This window comes from Alternaria alternata (assembly GCF_001642055.1).
Source record: "Alternaria alternata strain SRC1lrK2f unplaced genomic scaffold CC77scaffold_1, whole genome shotgun sequence".
Lineage (NCBI taxonomy): Eukaryota > Fungi > Ascomycota > Dothideomycetes > Pleosporales > Pleosporaceae > Alternaria > Alternaria alternata.
This window is the reverse complement of record NW_017306190.1, coordinates 1,148,514-1,165,205: the sequence shown is the minus strand read 5'-3', so window position 1 is coordinate 1,165,205 and position 16,692 is coordinate 1,148,514. Positions and strand designations below refer to the sequence as shown.

The 16,692-nt window shown below is 51.8% G+C and overlaps 10 protein-coding genes across 10 annotated transcripts; 4 read left to right on the top strand and 6 right to left on the bottom strand.

Moving 5' to 3' along the window:
- Positions 1-32: 32 nt before the first annotated feature.
- Positions 33-1,045, bottom strand: CC77DRAFT_24435 (hypothetical protein). Its single transcript, XM_018530838.1, has 3 exons — positions 447-1,045; positions 292-393; positions 33-235 (listed from the first exon to the last, which is right to left on the bottom strand). Exons 1-3 carry the CDS (start codon positions 804-806, stop codon positions 80-82), a joined length of 618 nt encoding a protein of 205 aa, XP_018391532.1. The 5' UTR covers positions 807-1,045; the 3' UTR covers positions 33-79.
- Positions 1,046-1,160: 115 nt separating this feature from the next.
- Positions 1,161-1,547, top strand: CC77DRAFT_952508 (hypothetical protein). Its single transcript, XM_018535411.1, has one exon. It carries the CDS (start codon positions 1,245-1,247, stop codon positions 1,488-1,490), a length of 246 nt encoding a protein of 81 aa, XP_018391531.1. The 5' UTR covers positions 1,161-1,244; the 3' UTR covers positions 1,491-1,547.
- Positions 1,548-1,925: 378 nt separating this feature from the next.
- CC77DRAFT_24937 (GroES-like protein) lies at positions 1,926-3,313 on the top strand. Its single transcript, XM_018530858.1, has 3 exons — positions 1,926-2,313; positions 2,363-2,489; positions 2,546-3,313. Exons 1-3 carry the CDS (start codon positions 2,184-2,186, stop codon positions 3,300-3,302), a joined length of 1,014 nt encoding a protein of 337 aa, XP_018391530.1. The 5' UTR covers positions 1,926-2,183; the 3' UTR covers positions 3,303-3,313.
- Positions 3,314-4,144: 831 nt separating this feature from the next.
- Positions 4,145-4,797, bottom strand: CC77DRAFT_978687 (Cupredoxin; the record flags this gene model as incomplete). The annotated part of the gene is made up of 2 exons (XM_018536010.1): positions 4,145-4,376; positions 4,427-4,797. The coding sequence occupies 2 exons, from the start codon at positions 4,795-4,797 to the stop codon at positions 4,145-4,147; spliced, it is 603 nt and encodes a 200-aa protein (XP_018391529.1).
- Positions 4,798-5,224: 427 nt separating this feature from the next.
- On the bottom strand, positions 5,225-6,261 carry CC77DRAFT_24955 (hypothetical protein). The gene is made up of 2 exons (XM_018530859.1): positions 5,769-6,261; positions 5,225-5,564 (listed from the first exon to the last, which is right to left on the bottom strand). Exons 1-2 carry the CDS (start codon positions 6,027-6,029, stop codon positions 5,337-5,339), a joined length of 489 nt encoding a protein of 162 aa, XP_018391528.1. The 5' UTR covers positions 6,030-6,261; the 3' UTR covers positions 5,225-5,336.
- Positions 6,262-6,647: 386 nt separating this feature from the next.
- Positions 6,648-7,123, top strand: CC77DRAFT_923673 (Asp f 13-like protein; the record flags this gene model as incomplete). Its single annotated transcript, XM_018533751.1, has 2 exons — positions 6,648-6,884; positions 6,938-7,123. The coding sequence occupies 2 exons, from the start codon at positions 6,648-6,650 to the stop codon at positions 7,121-7,123; spliced, it is 423 nt and encodes a 140-aa protein (XP_018391527.1).
- Positions 7,124-8,026: 903 nt separating this feature from the next.
- Positions 8,027-9,660, bottom strand: CC77DRAFT_1015432 (hypothetical protein). Its single transcript, XM_018524025.1, has 4 exons — positions 9,488-9,660; positions 8,970-9,341; positions 8,858-8,917; positions 8,027-8,801 (listed from the first exon to the last, which is right to left on the bottom strand). Exons 2-4 carry the CDS (start codon positions 9,161-9,163, stop codon positions 8,162-8,164), a joined length of 894 nt encoding a protein of 297 aa, XP_018391526.1. The 5' UTR covers positions 9,164-9,341; positions 9,488-9,660; the 3' UTR covers positions 8,027-8,161.
- An 806-nt stretch (positions 9,661-10,466) lies between these two features.
- On the bottom strand, positions 10,467-12,141 carry CC77DRAFT_1090043 (hypothetical protein). The gene is made up of 4 exons (XM_018529502.1): positions 11,801-12,141; positions 11,121-11,666; positions 10,932-11,067; positions 10,467-10,856 (listed from the first exon to the last, which is right to left on the bottom strand). Exons 1-4 carry the CDS (start codon positions 12,047-12,049, stop codon positions 10,711-10,713), a joined length of 1,077 nt encoding a protein of 358 aa, XP_018391525.1. The 5' UTR covers positions 12,050-12,141; the 3' UTR covers positions 10,467-10,710.
- A 289-nt stretch (positions 12,142-12,430) lies between these two features.
- Positions 12,431-12,929, top strand: CC77DRAFT_1004120 (hypothetical protein; the record flags this gene model as incomplete). The annotated part of the gene is made up of 3 exons (XM_018523245.1): positions 12,431-12,507; positions 12,570-12,876; positions 12,906-12,929. 3 exons carry the CDS (start codon positions 12,431-12,433, stop codon positions 12,927-12,929), a joined length of 408 nt encoding a protein of 135 aa, XP_018391524.1.
- A 1,409-nt stretch (positions 12,930-14,338) lies between these two features.
- Positions 14,339-16,663, bottom strand: CC77DRAFT_1045851 (hypothetical protein; the record flags this gene model as incomplete). Its single annotated transcript, XM_018527419.1, has 6 exons — positions 16,448-16,663; positions 16,129-16,388; positions 15,815-16,081; positions 14,704-15,759; positions 14,536-14,649; positions 14,339-14,485 (listed from the first exon to the last, which is right to left on the bottom strand). Exons 1-6 carry the CDS (start codon positions 16,539-16,541, stop codon positions 14,339-14,341), a joined length of 1,938 nt encoding a protein of 645 aa, XP_018391523.1. The 5' UTR covers positions 16,542-16,663.
- Positions 16,664-16,692: the final 29 nt, after the last annotated feature.

The following is a 16,692-nucleotide window of genomic DNA, read 5'->3' as shown; positions in this document are numbered from 1 at the left end:
GGGATGCCAGTGTAATGTAATGTTCATGCTGAGATGGCAGTATCTCGAGCGTGAACAAATGCATTGCATGTCCGTATATCTATAATCTAGCTGCCACCAGCGAGAGGTAAATGTTCCATAACAGACCACAGAAACTGAGGAAGACAATGCGGCGCTCGACGGGGACAAAGGTCGTGCTGAAGAAGTTGGCAATCGGCCAGACTTTGTATGAATCGAAGATGAGACCAAAAAGCTCCTATCTCATGTATTAGCCATGTACATGGAGACGCTTCATTGGAGGGGCGTACTTACGTTTCTGAAGTCTTGTACAATCAATGCCACAGTCTTGCCCTTCATGAGACCGATCAAGATCAAGAACATGGACTGATTCAGCAGGGCGCCCATGGTAATACACTGCTTATTGTCAGCCCTTGCCCACGACGGAAAGTGAAGAGTGAGCCACGCACGTCTGTGAACCATTTCCTAAAGATATTCCACCAATTCCTTACTCTGACCTCTTCTTCCACTATGCTTTTTCCATCCCCATCCTCTCTCAGCATTATGCCCTTCTCCTCTTCACCTTCCCCTACAGCCCTCGTCTGCCTAACCGTCTTCCAGCCCGGAAATGCGCGCTCGAGCCAATTCTGCCAATGGTAGTTGATGGGTGCGGTGAGTACAACCATGATGGCGAACTGGGTGAAGAGAACACGGTCGAAGACGAAGGGCTTTGATTCGTTCCATGCTTTTAGGCGTTGCGCAATAATGTTGCTGCACGAGTCTATGGCGAGGGCGGAGAGACAAGCTACAGCGATCGGGGGTAGCTTCATGATTGCGAGGAAGGTGGGAGAGAATCGGCGGGATGGTGAGAACGTTGAGGATTGGTTGCAGGACCGATTGTGAGATGCGGATCAGCGAGGCCAAGTAAGCATCGGATTACGCGCGTGTTTCGACGAGGAGCGGCGCTCAGGCAGGTCGGCGTAGAGCGATGGTCGTTGAGGTGGAAGAGGAGAAAAGCAAATCAGGACGCGGCATTGCAATCTGCTATCGCTGCGCCGTTGAAATGCGACTCCACATTTGTTGGTGTTGCTATTGCGCGTCCGTTCGGTGCATCTGAGCCCGAATCAGATGGTGGCTTGAGGGGTGGCGCAACTGACTCGGCAGTTTTCCGTTCTCCCATAGGTACCAAAACTCACTCTTGACCTTCCACTACTCACCAGGCTCTTCACTATCCTGCTAGGCAGGTACCGGGATGCAGTTCCATTGGTATGAGACTGTGCGTGTGCTGCGGAGCTGTTGTAGCTGTTCGTCGAGCCCGCGGCGGACCGCAATCTAAACAACCTCGGAAACAAAGAAACCATGAACGTCCAATACTCATACTGACGTTTAACCTATCGGAAGAGCAAGGAGTTCGCAGTCATCCTCGAACAAAACAGAACAAGATACATACAAGTCGTAGGCCTCTTTCTAAGCAGGAAGGCGCATATCGTAATGTTAGTCCAAATTCCCAATAGACAGACGTTGGCTCGTGGTAATCCCAGATCCAGGGTTAGCGTCCTGCTCAACTTCATTCTGACGTTTTGGAAAATCGATCCGATTGCAATCGAGTTGCAGCCTCCATCATGTTTAACGCAAGACAAAGGCCCTAAAACAACGTGTGGATAAAAACAGACACGTGGGATCTTGTCCATCAAACTGTTCTTTTGGATATCTTCATCGCCCAAACCTCTGGGCGCTGTCTGTTTCCTTGGCAACTACAGTCCTTCAGAATTGTCTATTGAGTATTCATTTCAATATCTTCTCTCTCTCTCTCATTCTGGTCTCTATTAGTTGTTGACCGGCCCGAACCATACATGCAAGCCAGCCAAATTCCGCTTAACTCCATTGACGATGACATAGCATGCGCTAGACATCATCATTGCTCAGATAACGTCACCGTACAACCAGTTCCCCATAAACACACCAAACAGATTCTGTAGCTGCCATCGAAAAAGCATAATGTGGGGGCCGATCTCTGTACGTTGGCTGGAGATCTACCGAGGCTCAGTAATCGACTGTGGGTGGGCAGTATCGGCGAACATGTTGCGCCGGCGGACAACTATATTGTAAACTCTCTTCTCGTCAATTGGGCTACAAGACGCCAATTATAACTCATCTTGTTTGTACATTACACACCAAAAGAAACCACATCAATAATCACCATCATCATGTCAAATCAAGCAGCGTGGATCCCAGAAGCGAAGGGCCAGCTTCAGGTCAAGGAAGCTCCCATGCCAAAGGCGGGCAAGGGCGAGGTTGTGATCAAGAACCACGCAGTTGCTGTCAACCCCGTGGATTGTGAGTATCTGCACATGTGCGGTTCATTCAATTGTGCTGATTTGAGCAGGGAAAATCCAGGACTATGGAATCTTCCTGCAAAAGTACCCCAACATCTGTGGTACTGACGTCGCTGGCGAGGTTCACGAAGTCGGTGAGGGTGTTACACATGTCAAGAAAGGCGACCGCGTACTAGGGTTTGTCTTCAGTTTCATGAGCTCCAGCGAGAGAGTATACTGACAGCATGGTGCAGACATGCATTTTCCCTCGTTACCAACGACCCTGCGCACGGCGGATTCCAGCTCTACACCGCCTGCAACGCACTCGTCGTATCCAAGATTCCATCCGACATGAGCTTCGCGTCAGGCTCAGTCCTGCCTCTTGCCATTTCAACTGCAGCCGCCTGTCTCTATAAGAAGGAGACGCTCGGGCTACCGCTGCCATCCTCCAATCCCTCGTCTACAGGCAAATCAGTATTGGTATGGGGCGGCTCGAGCAGCGTGGGTGCGACGGCGATTCAGTTGGCGGCTGCATCTGGCGTGAAGGTTGTCAGTGTGGCAAGCAAGCACAACCTGGAGAAACTCAAGGGCCTTGGCGCAACAGCGGCCTTTGACTACAAGGACCCCAAGGTTGCCCACGACATCATGGTCGCTCTCGAAGGCACAGAATTCGCGGGTATTTGCGACGCCATCGGTACGCCAGATGCCGCGGCTGCCTGGACACCAGTGTACGAGAAGCTCGGTGGACGCTACGGCTCCGTCTTGCCCGCTGCGGAGGGTCTCCCCAAGGGCATCGAGGGCGCCAGTGTCTTCGCTCCAACTGTAGCGCTAGCTGACAAGTACATTGGCGATGTTGTCTGGGCGCAGTGGGTACCAGAAGCGCTAGAGAAGGGCACGCTGAAGGCTGTTCCAGAACCACTGGTGGTTGGAAAGGGACTGGATGCGGTAGCGGAGGGCTACAAGAAGCAGAAGGAGGGTGTCAGCTTCCGCAAAGTCGTCATCGAATTGTAAGCCTCGCGGACAGGACAACCCGCTAGCCTAAAGAACGAACATGGTATGAACTCAGGTCGAACATGATCATAAGCGCAGTCCCATGTGATATCACTCGAATGAATCTTCTGGAAACTTCGCCAATTATTACGAGCACATACCTTGGTACTTGACCATCAGGGGAGCTGTTCGCAGTCTCGGCGAAAGGTACTGCCGAACGGGCCCACTTTAAAGTTTTTAGCTTCCTGCACCTCTTCTCCAGTTCGCATTCTTCCTCTTCTCCAGTTGCCAGCATATAAAGTGCTGGCCGATCCGTCGCCTCTTTACTGACTACAGTATCCTCGTGTTACCCACTCGTTCCTGTAAGTACTACCACACATCTTCACACCCTTACCCTCCCCCGCACTATGATGAAAAACGTTCCACATTCGCAGTTTCCACGCTAGCCATCAATCGAACCTACTTTAGATGGTCAATGAGCGCGAATACCTTCCTTGGATGTCTGATTTGCTTTCCATCTCTACATTACAGTTACGATGCCTTTTCACGAGCTTTCGCTGACTTCCAAAAGATATTTTAGTTCCTGAACATAGCCCACTTGTATGCTGCTACGGACAAGGACCTAGGCAACTCAGTATGTTGGCCACCAGGTTCCGGTCACTAGACATTGGCAAAGACGTAGTTGAAGTCGGAGTTTTGACTAGTTCATTCAATACTCATATACAATTAACACCAAGAATACCTCTGCTCTGCCTTTCCAATTCAACATTGTCCATCATGCTACTGCGCCTCGTTTTTCTTGTCATCTCTGGTTCTATCTTTGCACGGGTATAACATCTGCTTCGCACTCCAGTGTCGATCGTTTAAAGCATAAAGAAGGTGAAGAGACCGGTCATACCAGCGAACATGGCGCTGCCGGCGAGATGAGATGCAGCGCCTGTCGCTGCTGGAGAAGAAGATGATGATGACCCAGATGTGGAGGTGCCGTTCTCGGACAGGTTGCCGCCAGAGCCGGCGGTCGATGTAGGAGACACATTCTCGGTGGCCTTCTCAGAGGCGTTCTTGAAAGCCTCGATAGTGTTGGGACCGGAAGCCCTAAACAATGTCAGTCAAAGCAGGCGTTCTTAGAACTCGTGAGGACTTACGGTGGGTTGATAACACCGACCATGCCATTTTGGCAGTGCTTGCCCTGTGTGCAGTAGAACCAGATAGGTGCCGAGGCGTTCTTGACCTCGTATGTAAAGGTTGTAGGCGCAACAGCCTCCATGTCGGTCGTTGGGACGAAGCCACTCCAGAAGCCATTCTGCATGGGCTGGCAAGGGTTGGCAAAGGTAGCTTGGGCGACGGAGTGGTTCTTGGGCCAGAACGAGAAGGTGACAGTGTCGCCCTCAGCGGCCTTGAGGCTGTCTGGCTTAAAGACAAGATCACCGGCCTTGGTACCGACAAGGACCTTGTGGTCCGCTGCAAAGGCAGCGCTGGCCATGGCCGAAGCAGCGAAGATGGTGGAGAAATGCATTATGATCGGTTTGTTCGGAAAAGAGACTAGCTCGTTTTGGTAATTAAGATAATGCGGGAAGAAACAAAGGGATGTCTTGGTGTGTAATTGGTAGTGAGAAGTGAAGAACGTGGACCTGCCTGCCGAACAAAGGTGAGCACATTTGCGAGCATTTTATAGTACAAAGAGAGAAACAGTTGCCGCCCGTCGAGCGGATGAGTCGGTATACCCATCCCATGGCATAACAGCTTCGAGACTTCAGGCGTCGCGAAGGCATGCTTTCTTGACGCCTGAACTTTCCAAGCGAGATCTGGGGAAACAGGGCGGTCAATGCAGTGCGTTGTTACTGGCCATGTTTGCCGTGGGCGCCTCTATTCAGCCACTTGCCGCTCGCGTACGACCGTTTCTTGCCTTAGGCCGTTGCTGTGGCTGTATGAGAGCCAAGACTAGACCCTGATTTCTACGGCAAACGTGTTTCTGGCGAAGGGATGAAACTCCGTGTTGAGCGTTGATGGAACACGGCGTGTTTTAAAGAGCGTGCACGGAACCCGAACACTATTCTAGCCTCGCTCCCTCACCCGTTGCCTCCATATCGACTGCCGTGACAGCGGACGCGTATCGTCGCGACGTCTGGGGCGCAGACAGTTGACAGGCCGTTGTATCCGCTGAGAGGAGGACCTCCGTGCGAACTCATACGCTTCGCGAAACGTGCGACAGCGCCTACAGCTTCCGGTGCTGACCTCGGGGCCTCGGAATGGTGCTACTCCACGTCTTCCGGTCGAATAGATCTCATGATATTGCATCAGCTCACCATCCGGCATCTTCCCGCTTGCGCAAAGCGTGGCGACAACTTTACTTGGGTCTAATTACTTCATGCCTTCGGAAGACGTCAAAGCGCTGGCGGAGACGGTGTCCCAGCACTCCGACGCTTTACCCAGTGGCTATGTTGAATCTCCACTCTTACGAGGTCGCGGTCCATGGACAGAACCTACATTATAATCGGGCTGTGCGAAGGAAAAGCTACAATTAGATGTCACGTGGTGACATTCGAGTGTTGCTTCAATGGTGAGCAGGCAGCCCATGTGCTGACCGAGGTTATCGTTGCTGGTGTGAGCGCTACCACAACGGCCAGCTAATTCGACTGCGCACTTCCCTGGGCAACAGCTATAGCTCCATCGTACAGCGCTGTAGCGGGTTATAGTCAGATCTCGTGTTCGTCGCCGTGGCGTTGTTACCGCCCCTTCCGAGGCCATACCCAGTGCTCCCTCTTCTTTTGGTTACAACACCAGGCCTAACTCTCGTGAGATGTCTTTATCGTGCGCAAGTTCCGGCGGGGTGCAGTATTGTTTTATTGATCGCTGCCCATGGCTACCTGTTATGGCACATCGAATGTAACCATCCGTCAATGCCCGGACCTTTTTCCTCGCCTGCTGGACCCTTTACAGCTAGTGCAAGCCTCTCCCGCTGCTAGTCTTCCAAAAATATCGCAACTCTCCGCATCGACTCTCGTGTCTTTTGACGCTATGAGCTCATCTGTGCTAATCTACTGTGAAAACCGCTATTTCATGGTCATCTGCTTTGACCGTTGAAGCTAGTGTTGTGGAAATGGTAAGTGATTCCGGGATGTTGCTCGCACTCGCACTTCGTTACCCTGTCCAACTGCCATTGTGACGAAAGACGAGGTGGTAGCCTCGGATTGTAGAGTGGAGGCTTCGTGATGGTGAGCGGTATAAAGGATGATACGCTCGCAGCTGTAATAGGGCATCATCAGCTACCAACTTTCCAGCTTCTACTCTCCAATCTCCTACAGCAACCACCGTTTCGCCACACATCTCCATTCTCCAAGCCTCTACCCGTCTACCATCAACATTATGCAGTTCTCCAGCGCCATCTCAGCTGCCATCCTTGGCTTCGCCAGCCTTGCTTCAGCCATCACTGTCAGCTACGACACCGGCTACGATGATGGCAGCCGCTCCTTGACCGCGCTCGCCTGCTCAGATGGTGCCAACGGTCTCATTACCAAGTACAACTGGCAAACTCAAGCCAACGTTGCTGGTTTCCCTCGCATCGGTGGATACATGGGTGTTGCTGGATGGAACAGCCCTCAGGTATGTGCAGTATCTACTCCACTTTATCTTCACCGTCTAACAATCTATACCAGTGCGGAACATGCTACGGCGTCACCTACAACGGAAAGACCGTCTACGTTCTCGCTGTCGACCATGCTGCCCAAGGTTTCAACCTTGCTAAGGCAGCCATGGATGAGCTTACCAACGGCCAAGCTGCGGCTCTTGGACGTATTGATGCGCAATACGCCCAGGTTGCTACCAGCAACTGCGGATTGTAAGCACTGAGCTTCCATCAAAAGGACGATGACAAGCATCGAATAATGTTTATTTATGGGTTTCATGATGGGTATTGCATAGCATAGCGTTCCTTATTTGCATGCGGCGGCGTTTATATACACTCCTTAATCAAGTAATGGTCGATGTCCAAGGCAGACCTGCCTACTATCATGAGAATTCCTACCTATGTGATGCTATATCTGTGTGGTTCCCGATCTTGTGAGATCCACGGAGGCCATAAACAGCGACCCACAACCTTCATAGCTTTCTTTTCCTCTTCTATCGTAAATGTCGTAGTGGTGCTGTGGCAGGGCAGGATGAGCATCAGCTCAATTGTGTTAGCATTGTGGTCCATACCGAGAAGTATAGTTAATGTCTCAAATTTCTCATCACTAGAGCTATTTCTTGATTTTTCCAGATGTACAACTGCGACAGAAGGATTAGATTATTGGGGCTTCCGACTGCTGCTAGTTATCCAGAAATTGTTGTTGTTGCCGCATATACTGAAACACTCACATTACAATGATTGTTCCCTTCGAAAATGTGGCTTGGAATAGTCGTGTACAAAGGAAAGCAGTTAGCTTTACACACTCGACCAATACCATAATATTGCGGAGAACATTGGTACTGCTTGTACTTGAGTCGTCAAGAAGTTGGTTGAAGGGACACAACTGGTAATCGAGATGACTGAGAAGGCTTCGATGAGGCTACAGTCATGGTAGAGGTCAATGCCGATTTACGTCGTGCAGACAGTTGCAGATTTTGAGTGTGTGACATGAGCATTCATTCATGATTTCTATCTACTGACGTTAATCGTCATATCTCTATGAGATCTAAACACTTGGTGGTATATCGCTGTTCGAAAAGGAGGGTCGTCTCAAAGATGACCAAAGGACTTTTATTGTGGAAACGAAATATGCATGTCCCAAGAGTACCGAAGCTACGCCCGCATAGCCATGCGCCCGTGACATGATATTAGATAGGATTTGCAAGAAAACTTGAGTGGTGATGGTGATCAAGCACCTCGAAACAGCACTTGTTTAACGAGGTGTTGAAGCAAGCAATCGACCAAGACTTCCACTGGCGAACGATGGCTCAGGGACCGGTGACTTGGCATAGACAATCTCGCCTTCGATTGTACTAGTAGACGTTTTTGATATGGATGCCGCTGACTTGTGCGAGTATGACTTTGGACTCGACGGAGCCGTTAATGGGGTAACCAGGTCGATCGACTTGGCTCCATAGGATCCACTATGCGACGGCTTTGTCCTAGGTGGGAGAGGCCTTGTAGTGGCGGGTGTGTATGGAAGCGAGTAGCTCACCGACGAGGCCGGGGTATGTGAGAGCGAAGGAGCGGCACTAAAGCTGATTTGCGAAGTGGAGTTACGGTTGTAGCGGGGTCGAACGGTATCAGGGAAGTATGCAGGTGATTGGAATTTGCGAAGGTATTTTGACGCGTCCGAATCAAAGCGCTGATACCGGTCGGCGCTGTTGTCGTCTGATGAGATGTCGGAGAAGGCACATGACGAGCGTTTTGACTCAGGCTGAGTGGGGGAGCGCTGAGGTACAATGTCGCGGAAGGCAAAGTCGTCGAAGGTGAAGTTGGCAAACGGCGTAGTTGGCGGTGAGTAATGATCGTATGAATAGGTAAGGCTCTTCTCGGTGTCCTTCTTCTTGCAGCTACATGTGCATGTTAGTGGATGGTCTGTGCATAGCTGAGTGGGTGTGTGCCATACCTTTCCGAGCAGTAGAGCACAGAGTTACTAGGAACAATAATTTGCTTCTCGCAGACAGTGCTACAACAAAACATTAGCACACAGTAGTGAGGAGTCGATGACGACAACATACCAGTAGTTCAAAAAGCTAACCGCCATTGAGTCCTCGTCTTCGTCGGATTCGACTTCCTTGTAATGAACGACTTTGGAAGCGGATTTGCTTCCGTGGGAATGAGTCCGCTTTGACAGAGGCCTGGAAGGCCGTGCGTGCGCAGGTTGCGACTTTTTGGATTGATGGGACGGGTGACGAACGTGATGCGTGGCCATTATGGATGTGGATGAACTTTAAAAGCCTCACTCTGATAATCGCGCACGGTGCACGATCTTGTTACAGGGCTGGAAGTCGGGCAGCGAAGAAGCGGTGACACAGGCCGCCGAGTTACTTGCTGCTGATATGACGGAAGGTTCGTGCGTGGCTTTGTTTAGAATCCTTATCGCTTGGGTTCTGCGCCAACGTTTTAGCCAGGAACACTATAATGGATGTCTAGATCGCGACGATGTACAAGGACGGAGACGGATGGATGGATCAGGCGCCCTTTGGTGGAGAGTAACAACAATGCGACACCGGGAACATGTAGACAAGTAACTTACCAGGACAAGATGAGGGACGTGCGACGTCGGGAGGGAGGATGAAAACAGGTCCCAGTACTTTCTGATAGGCGGTGCAGTGTATTCCCGGGGAATGACGATGCGCGGGCTGGGCTGGGGGCGATAAGCAGCAGTTCGTGAGAGAGAGCAAAGCCGAGTATTTCCACGAGGCAGGCGGCTTTCAGCGGCAGGGGAATAAGTAATGTATCGGGGATCGATAAGAAGACGAGCGAGGGACTGTGGTCAATAAGTAATTACGAGACCGGTGCCTGCGATTTCCGATGTGCAGTTCTAGAACGCGGTTGACGACGACGGATCTAAATATGCGGTCGGGATATGGTTGCGCGTGTGGGGATGATTCGTGATAGCCATCAAGATAGAGCCATTGATATCATCCAGCACGCCATACCGGCACCCGCTGCGCGCTGACTCCTCACCACCAACCCCCACTCGCATCCACCACGGTGCCTTGCTACAATTTAATTTTTCCCGTTGCAGCCACAGCGGGGAAGCCTGGCCATACTGCATCATTAGGCATCGCAGCGTTGTGCATACAGACGTCGTGGGCATCGTGTTGCAGCGAATGGCGGGCCGAAGCATGCACACGGAAATACCACAAGGTCCACGTTCTTGTGCACTTCGGTACAACTCGCAGCGGGTACCATACTACACACCACTGTCCATTCGGGTGCGTATCGCTGATGCGACATTGTCCCATCTTCTTTGTGTTGCGAGCTCTCTCAACACAATGAAGCCATATTGCGTGTGTCTCACACACTTCTTCATCCGGTAATCCGGCGCGGCCCCTCCTGCAATCAACTCACCACTCCGCTGTCGGACTTTGAACAGCGTTTTGCAAGCTCACAAATCTCACCAGTCGGCTTACGAGCCGCCCTACATCGTGTTTGTTCCTTGTCCATAATTCGCATGTCTGAAGCACCCTCCGCCTGAGTGACTTTTGACTGTGCATAAGCAAAATGCGGGTCCATTGTCTACTCGCGTAACTCTATCCTAGCGGCCGCGCAATGAAAGAGCCAACCGGATCTTCTAAAGTGCCCTCACCGTCTCGTCGACGATCGTGAATCATCAGAAAATCTCTTAGGCCTGAAACCAGACACCTTACTATGTGCAGCAGTCCACGATCGTCAGGGTGTGTGTGTGTACCCGCAGTAGAAGTCTAGCCTTCATATGTCGGTCAAGAGTTTTCTCTCTCAACATCACAAACCTCAAACAGAAAACGGGTCGTCCATGGATTGTCCTTTCGTGACACGCCACAGTTGGATCGGGGTCGAAGTTGGATAAAACGGCCCTTCCTGTTGATGTTCAGGTACCGGTGGGCAATTGACCTGCTCGAATCTGAAACGGTTCCGCTCTACCCCACAAAAGTCAGCAACAACTCACCCGATGTCGTAACATGGCCAGGAAAACAAGACGCGGAGAGACCCACTACACGCGTTCAAAAAAGTCTCGAACGTCTGCTCGTTGCGAATCGTCGCAGATATTAAGACTTCGAGTGCCGGGTTGATGTCAAAGAATTCTCCTAGGGTCGAGACCAGACGCGGTATGACGGACTTGTCGTATGTCTGCGACGTTGTTAAACCCACTTCTCCACGACGATGCAATAGCAATGGCTTACGACGTCTGCTCCCATCACAATATCTGGCACTTCCATGCCATAGTCTTCGGAAAATGTCGTCGCATCAACCGGATAGCCCCACTTTAACGCCGCTGTCCGTACCTGGACCTGAGACTTGTCATCGACATCGAGTCCATTGAGAAAGAGATTGGTTTTGATGGCATCGACAACGGCCTCGTCGCCGTCTGTAGCAACGACACCAGCAGCTCCCAGGTGCTTTGCGCAAAGGATTGACAACATGCCAGTTCCCGCGCCAAGTTCAAACAATCTCTTCCCGTAAACGGATGATCGGCCAGTCTCGGATGCAAGATGCGATCCGAGAAGCAACGCGGCTTCCCACGTCCTAAGACCAGTAGTTCCAGACGATGAGATGACGGATCGCGCTTCAAGCAGCGTTACTGCCCGCTCGTGCGATGTGCTGTCGTCATTTAATCGCTCAGGGTAAGAGTACGTCACAAATGCTTTTTGCTGAGCCGCGTCGGCCTCGGAGGGCAGATCAGCAATAAGCAGAGTAGTCATCGCTTCCATAATATCATCTGAGATTTCCTACAAACAGAACGAAATGAAAGGTCAGCACATGCTGGAACGTATCTTCGCCGTTGAAAGAAGGCTATTGCGACTTGATGTGTGGCTGAGCTACAGTAGAAATGAAGCAACGATGAAGAGATAGGAGACCATACATCCTCCTCCGGGTCAGTGATCGACCTCTCGAGTTTTGCGACGAGTTGTTTTAGTGTCCTGAGCTGGTAGCGCTCCGGAGGTGGTGAAGTGACGTTGGCTGTATCAAACAGATTCTTGAACAACCACGACTGCACCTCCGGCGCTTTCAACGTAGCATCATCTGGCCACTTGAGATTCTGAGGCTCTACCAGCTGGAAATACTGGCGTTGCAGTATGCGCAGTTGCGGCAGATTGCGAGGGTCGTCCATGGTGATGGAAGCTGTTTAGATCGAGACCGTATCTCTAATATTTGCAAAGCGCTCCAATATCTCTAGTGAGCCAGCTTGACTTTTGGCGAATGTGACAATGTTCGAGTTCAGCGCTCCCACTTGATGAGGGGGAGGATTTCCATGTACGTGCTTACCTAATTTTGCAGCGGGGCGGCTTGGCAGTCTAAGCGAGCAGACGCACCGCCGACCGCCGACACGTTGAACGCAAATTCGACATCTCCATCTTGCCGCCAGCTAACCACAGGTAATCGACAACAGCAAGATCGATCTCTGTCCAGTACGTTCACTACCGACCCAACTCGCCGTGTCGCTCTTGTGAATTCCGTCTAATTGCCGCGTTGCAGGTCGAATCTTCCCAACATGGCCGACTCTCAAGTTACTCTGCGCACGCGCAAGTTCATCCGCAACCCCCTCCTCGGACGTCGTCAGATGGTCGTGTAAGTGCAGGAACTGCCGGGCACGCAATTGCGGAGGATTGAGTCTGACGGGATTAATACAGCGATGTCCTCCACCCCAACCGCGCGAACGTTTCCAAGGACGAGCTCCGTGGCAAGCTCGGTGAGCTGTACAAGGCCAAGAAGGACGATGTCTCCGTCTTCGGTTTCAAGACACACTTCGGTGGCGGCAAGAGCACCGGCTTCGCTCTCATCTACGACAGCGCCGAGGCCATGAAGAAGTTCGAGCCCCGCTACAGGCTAGTACGCTACGGCATGGCCACCAAGGTCGAGAAGGCCAGCAGGCAGCAGCGTACGTCTCCCCTGCGTCTACAAACACTGCCGCAACTATGGCGATGGATATGGGCTATGGTACACAACATATACTGACTGGACAACAGGCAAGCAGCGCAAGAACAGGATGAAGGAGTTCCGGGGCACAGCCAAGACCAAGGGTGGTGCGAAGAAGGACAAGAAATAAGCGGGTGCACACTGATGATGACTACGAAGGTCATGGCTGGAGTCGATTGGCGGTTTCTCTACAACTACTGGTTCGCCTGGTTCTTCATCATGGTGGATACGGAGTTGCTTCTGCGGGCATCGGCATGTATATCTACGAGCGCCTGAAAAACTCTTGCGGATGGGAACGACAAGACGGATGGCGTTTGAGATCAATTGTCTGCTAACCATCAATGCATATCATGGACTTTACGATCCTCCAATTATTTTGCCACTCACTCCAAGATTTCGGATGTTTCCCTCCGGTCACACTGTTATCCTGTCTCGTGCACACCACAGGGAGGGAAGAGCCCTGAAGGTCAGATCTCTTACTTTCATATTTGATGCAACTTTTCATGATAATGTCGGTATGGTTTTCCATTCTGTTCTGCGTAGTCATCAGTCAAACCGTCGCCTTCTTCGCCTCTACAGTACCCACCCCTGGTGACCCAACCCCCACGGGCCGTCCGTTCTTCTCCCTCGCAGCCCTCCACTCCCTGTCTCTAACTTCTTTGGTACTTAAAATAGCCCTTGCATTTCTCTCCAATCCTTCGTCCCTCTCGCTTCCCAACCCTTCAAACCCATGAGCACCATCCATTCCAACATCCGCGGCAACCTGTGCCTCTAGATCCCGTTGCCGTGTGCGCAGTTGTTCAAGTCGACTTGTAGAGCAAGAAGGAGTGCGTGAACGTAGCATGAAGGCGTGGTTCGGAGACATCAGGCAATATCAGAACACGTAGAAGACTATGAAGCCGATGGGGACAAGGAGACCGACAGTTAGGCCGATCGTTGCGCCGGAGGATAATCCCATTTTGGAACGAGAGTTGCTCAGAGACGATAGATTCTTGTTGGAGATGCTCTGATAGTAGTAAGCGTAATGTTTCCAAGTCGCTGTGTGGTATCAAGCGTACTTGAACCGCGTTGTAGAGCCGAAGCTTCTCAAGGTAAATGGATAGAGCAACAGAGGGCAGAACACGAAGATGCTGAGGCTGTTGTATATAGAGCTTCGCTAACCTTCAATGCATTGTATCGTCCAGCGAACTGCCACGGTGCATACACATGATTCTCACGCTCAAACATCACTATTCTTGCCGTAGGGTAGTGTGAGGATCTGGGTCCTTTCAGTCAGCATGTCCAACAAGCGCATTGTTGGGTACCTTTTCATCACGGACTGATATTCATACACACCAGGACAGCATGGTGACTGCATTCAGTAGCACGCCGTCAAGTAACGATTGCTGTGATGGTTTGAATTACTACTCTTATTCAATACAGATGCGTGGTCGCCCAAGTGATGCTTTTCCACTTATCAAACGACAATTTACGGCGTCGGGCGTTACTGCTCCCGTGCTTCAAAGTCCTCAGGTTGCCTGGGGTATTCTTCTGAGGACTGTGGCGCAATGTTTTCGACTTCGGCCTTGGCTTCCTCCCAAGCGGCCTTGTTCCGTTTTGCCCAGTCGATGTGACATTGAGCGAATTCCATCTGTGGCTGTTAGCAAGAGTTCAAGGAAGAAGGTTGGGCTTGTGACATACCATGTAACGTCGTAAATCGTCCTCCTTCTCGCTCTGGAATCTCCGCAGATCCTTCATCACGCCTGAACTTGCGTCTTTGGTGTCTTTCTCAGCGACAGTCAGCGCTTGTTCGAGCTGCCGGTTCGTTAGCGTCTCAAAGTCTCTTAGTATCTATCATCTGAAGCATACCTGTACCATACTGTCCCTTGTCTTGCCGATCTGATCTCTCCGTGTCTTTTCAGGGTCTACATCTGCCATGCCCCTAAAGGCGTGTGTAATGGATCCAAAGAGCTTGTTAGTGACAAAGTTACCACTCGCAGTTTTCTTGTGCGGACTTGTGGGTGGTGAATGGCTATCAGGAGCGCCCTGTGCACTAGATGGTGTGTCACCATGTGTGGGTGGGAAGTCAGAATCAATGGACGCCCTGTCTTCCTCCGATCTCCTATGTTGCTCTGCATCGCCGCTACTGCGCTGTGAGCTGTTCGACGCAGCGCGACTTCGCGGCGGCTGATGACCAACGCCACTTAGGTGTTGTTCCAGTCGCTTCGATTCTGCTTCGCTACGTTCAAGCGATTCGAGTAAATTGCGCTTCTTCTCTAGTTCGTCCTTGGTCATATCCTCCTGTATCCGCTTGAGCACTCGATATCTTAGTGTCGAGCGTACAACACCGGCGAACTGTGCGCTCTCACGCATGGGCTCAGAGAAGCCTGCGCTGAGTGAAGAAGAGAGTTCGGTCGTCGCAATATACGTGGAATCAACGGCTTGGCCCGTCTTTTCTATGGCCGCGGCAAGAGATTGGGTTTGTTCGGAAAGCGAAAAGGCATTAAAGCGGGCGCCCAGATCCGCCATGTCCTCTCCCCAGTTTCCAAGATGCATAAGCAGGCGTCTGTTGACCTTCTCCATTGGTCCCTGTAGCAGGTGCTCCAAGTCTTTTGATGAGTTCTCAAAGCTGACAAAGTATGGGTCTAGCTCTTCCTCTGACATGTCCCGCGTCTCGGGAGGGAAGCGACCGAAGATAGCAGGACCTGGTGTTGTGTGCGCGGCCGCTGAAGGCATGGCTGCATTGTTGGCTGGTGATACTGGCGTACCAGAGCTGGATGTAGCGCCGCCTGACTTCAACTTGGCGGAAGACGAGGGAACTGGAAGGTAGCTGTGTGCTTGGGAAGGGTTCGCAGGGTCGAGCGGAGGTGCCTTGAGGATCTGTTTGGGTATATTGGAGACAGGCGGGCTAGTAAGTACGTCATTCTATCGAAACATGTTAGTTCAATAGGATGCTCGGTCGGGTGCTGGACAGGCCTACCCAGCTTGTGTATGGGTCGAGGAACCTCCAGAATACACCGTCTTCCAGAATATCTTTCATCTTCCTGCACCTATTTAAGAAGACGGCCAACATGCGCTTCCGCAGTTCTATGATGCCAGCGTCTTCCTTTGCCTTTGTCGGTTTCGCGGCGTAGTCGGCCATGGTATGCTTCTCGGGTATCGGCGGTACGATGAGCGTTGGGTGCAGCCTGACCAACTCGGCGCGTAACGATGCGAACTCGGAGTATCTGCGCTTTACTTCGAGGCCCTGCATGTGTTAATCTCAGGCATTCCCCGTCTGCCGATCTAACATACGCCGCAATTGATGGTGTACTGTATGTAGTTGACACCGTCCTTCCCCGCGCTCGTGATCAGTACCAGTTGGTCTGGGTGCTCGTACAGCCATTGTTCCACGCGCGCGTCATAACCACCCTTCTTGGGCGCCTTGGGGTCTGCATGGTCCTGCTGCTCTTCGTCATAGTCGACGCTATCCATGTCCCGCTGCGAGACATACTCGGGCGACTCTTGTGCGGGGGACGAAGCCTCAGAGGGCGGAGTCGCGGGACGGTAGGGGACTTGATCATGTCAGCGGATAGTGCTGGCGATTACTTCAGAGGGTGTGTAGAAGCCTTACGGGCAGCGGGCGAAGCTAAACCGGGAATGTCTGATGTGTTGGAATCATGGCGGGCAAAGGATCCATACGGATTGTTGTCCTCGTCGTCCCACATGTCGTTGCTGTAGTCGTCGCGCTCACTCTGGGGAAACAATGGTGGCTCCTATGGTAAAGCGAGCGGGTTCAGGCTGCAGTGAGTGCGGATCTTGTGTTGTGCGGCTTGGGCATGCTGAAGCTCCAGGCTCTCACGGCAGCGGCAGTGACGT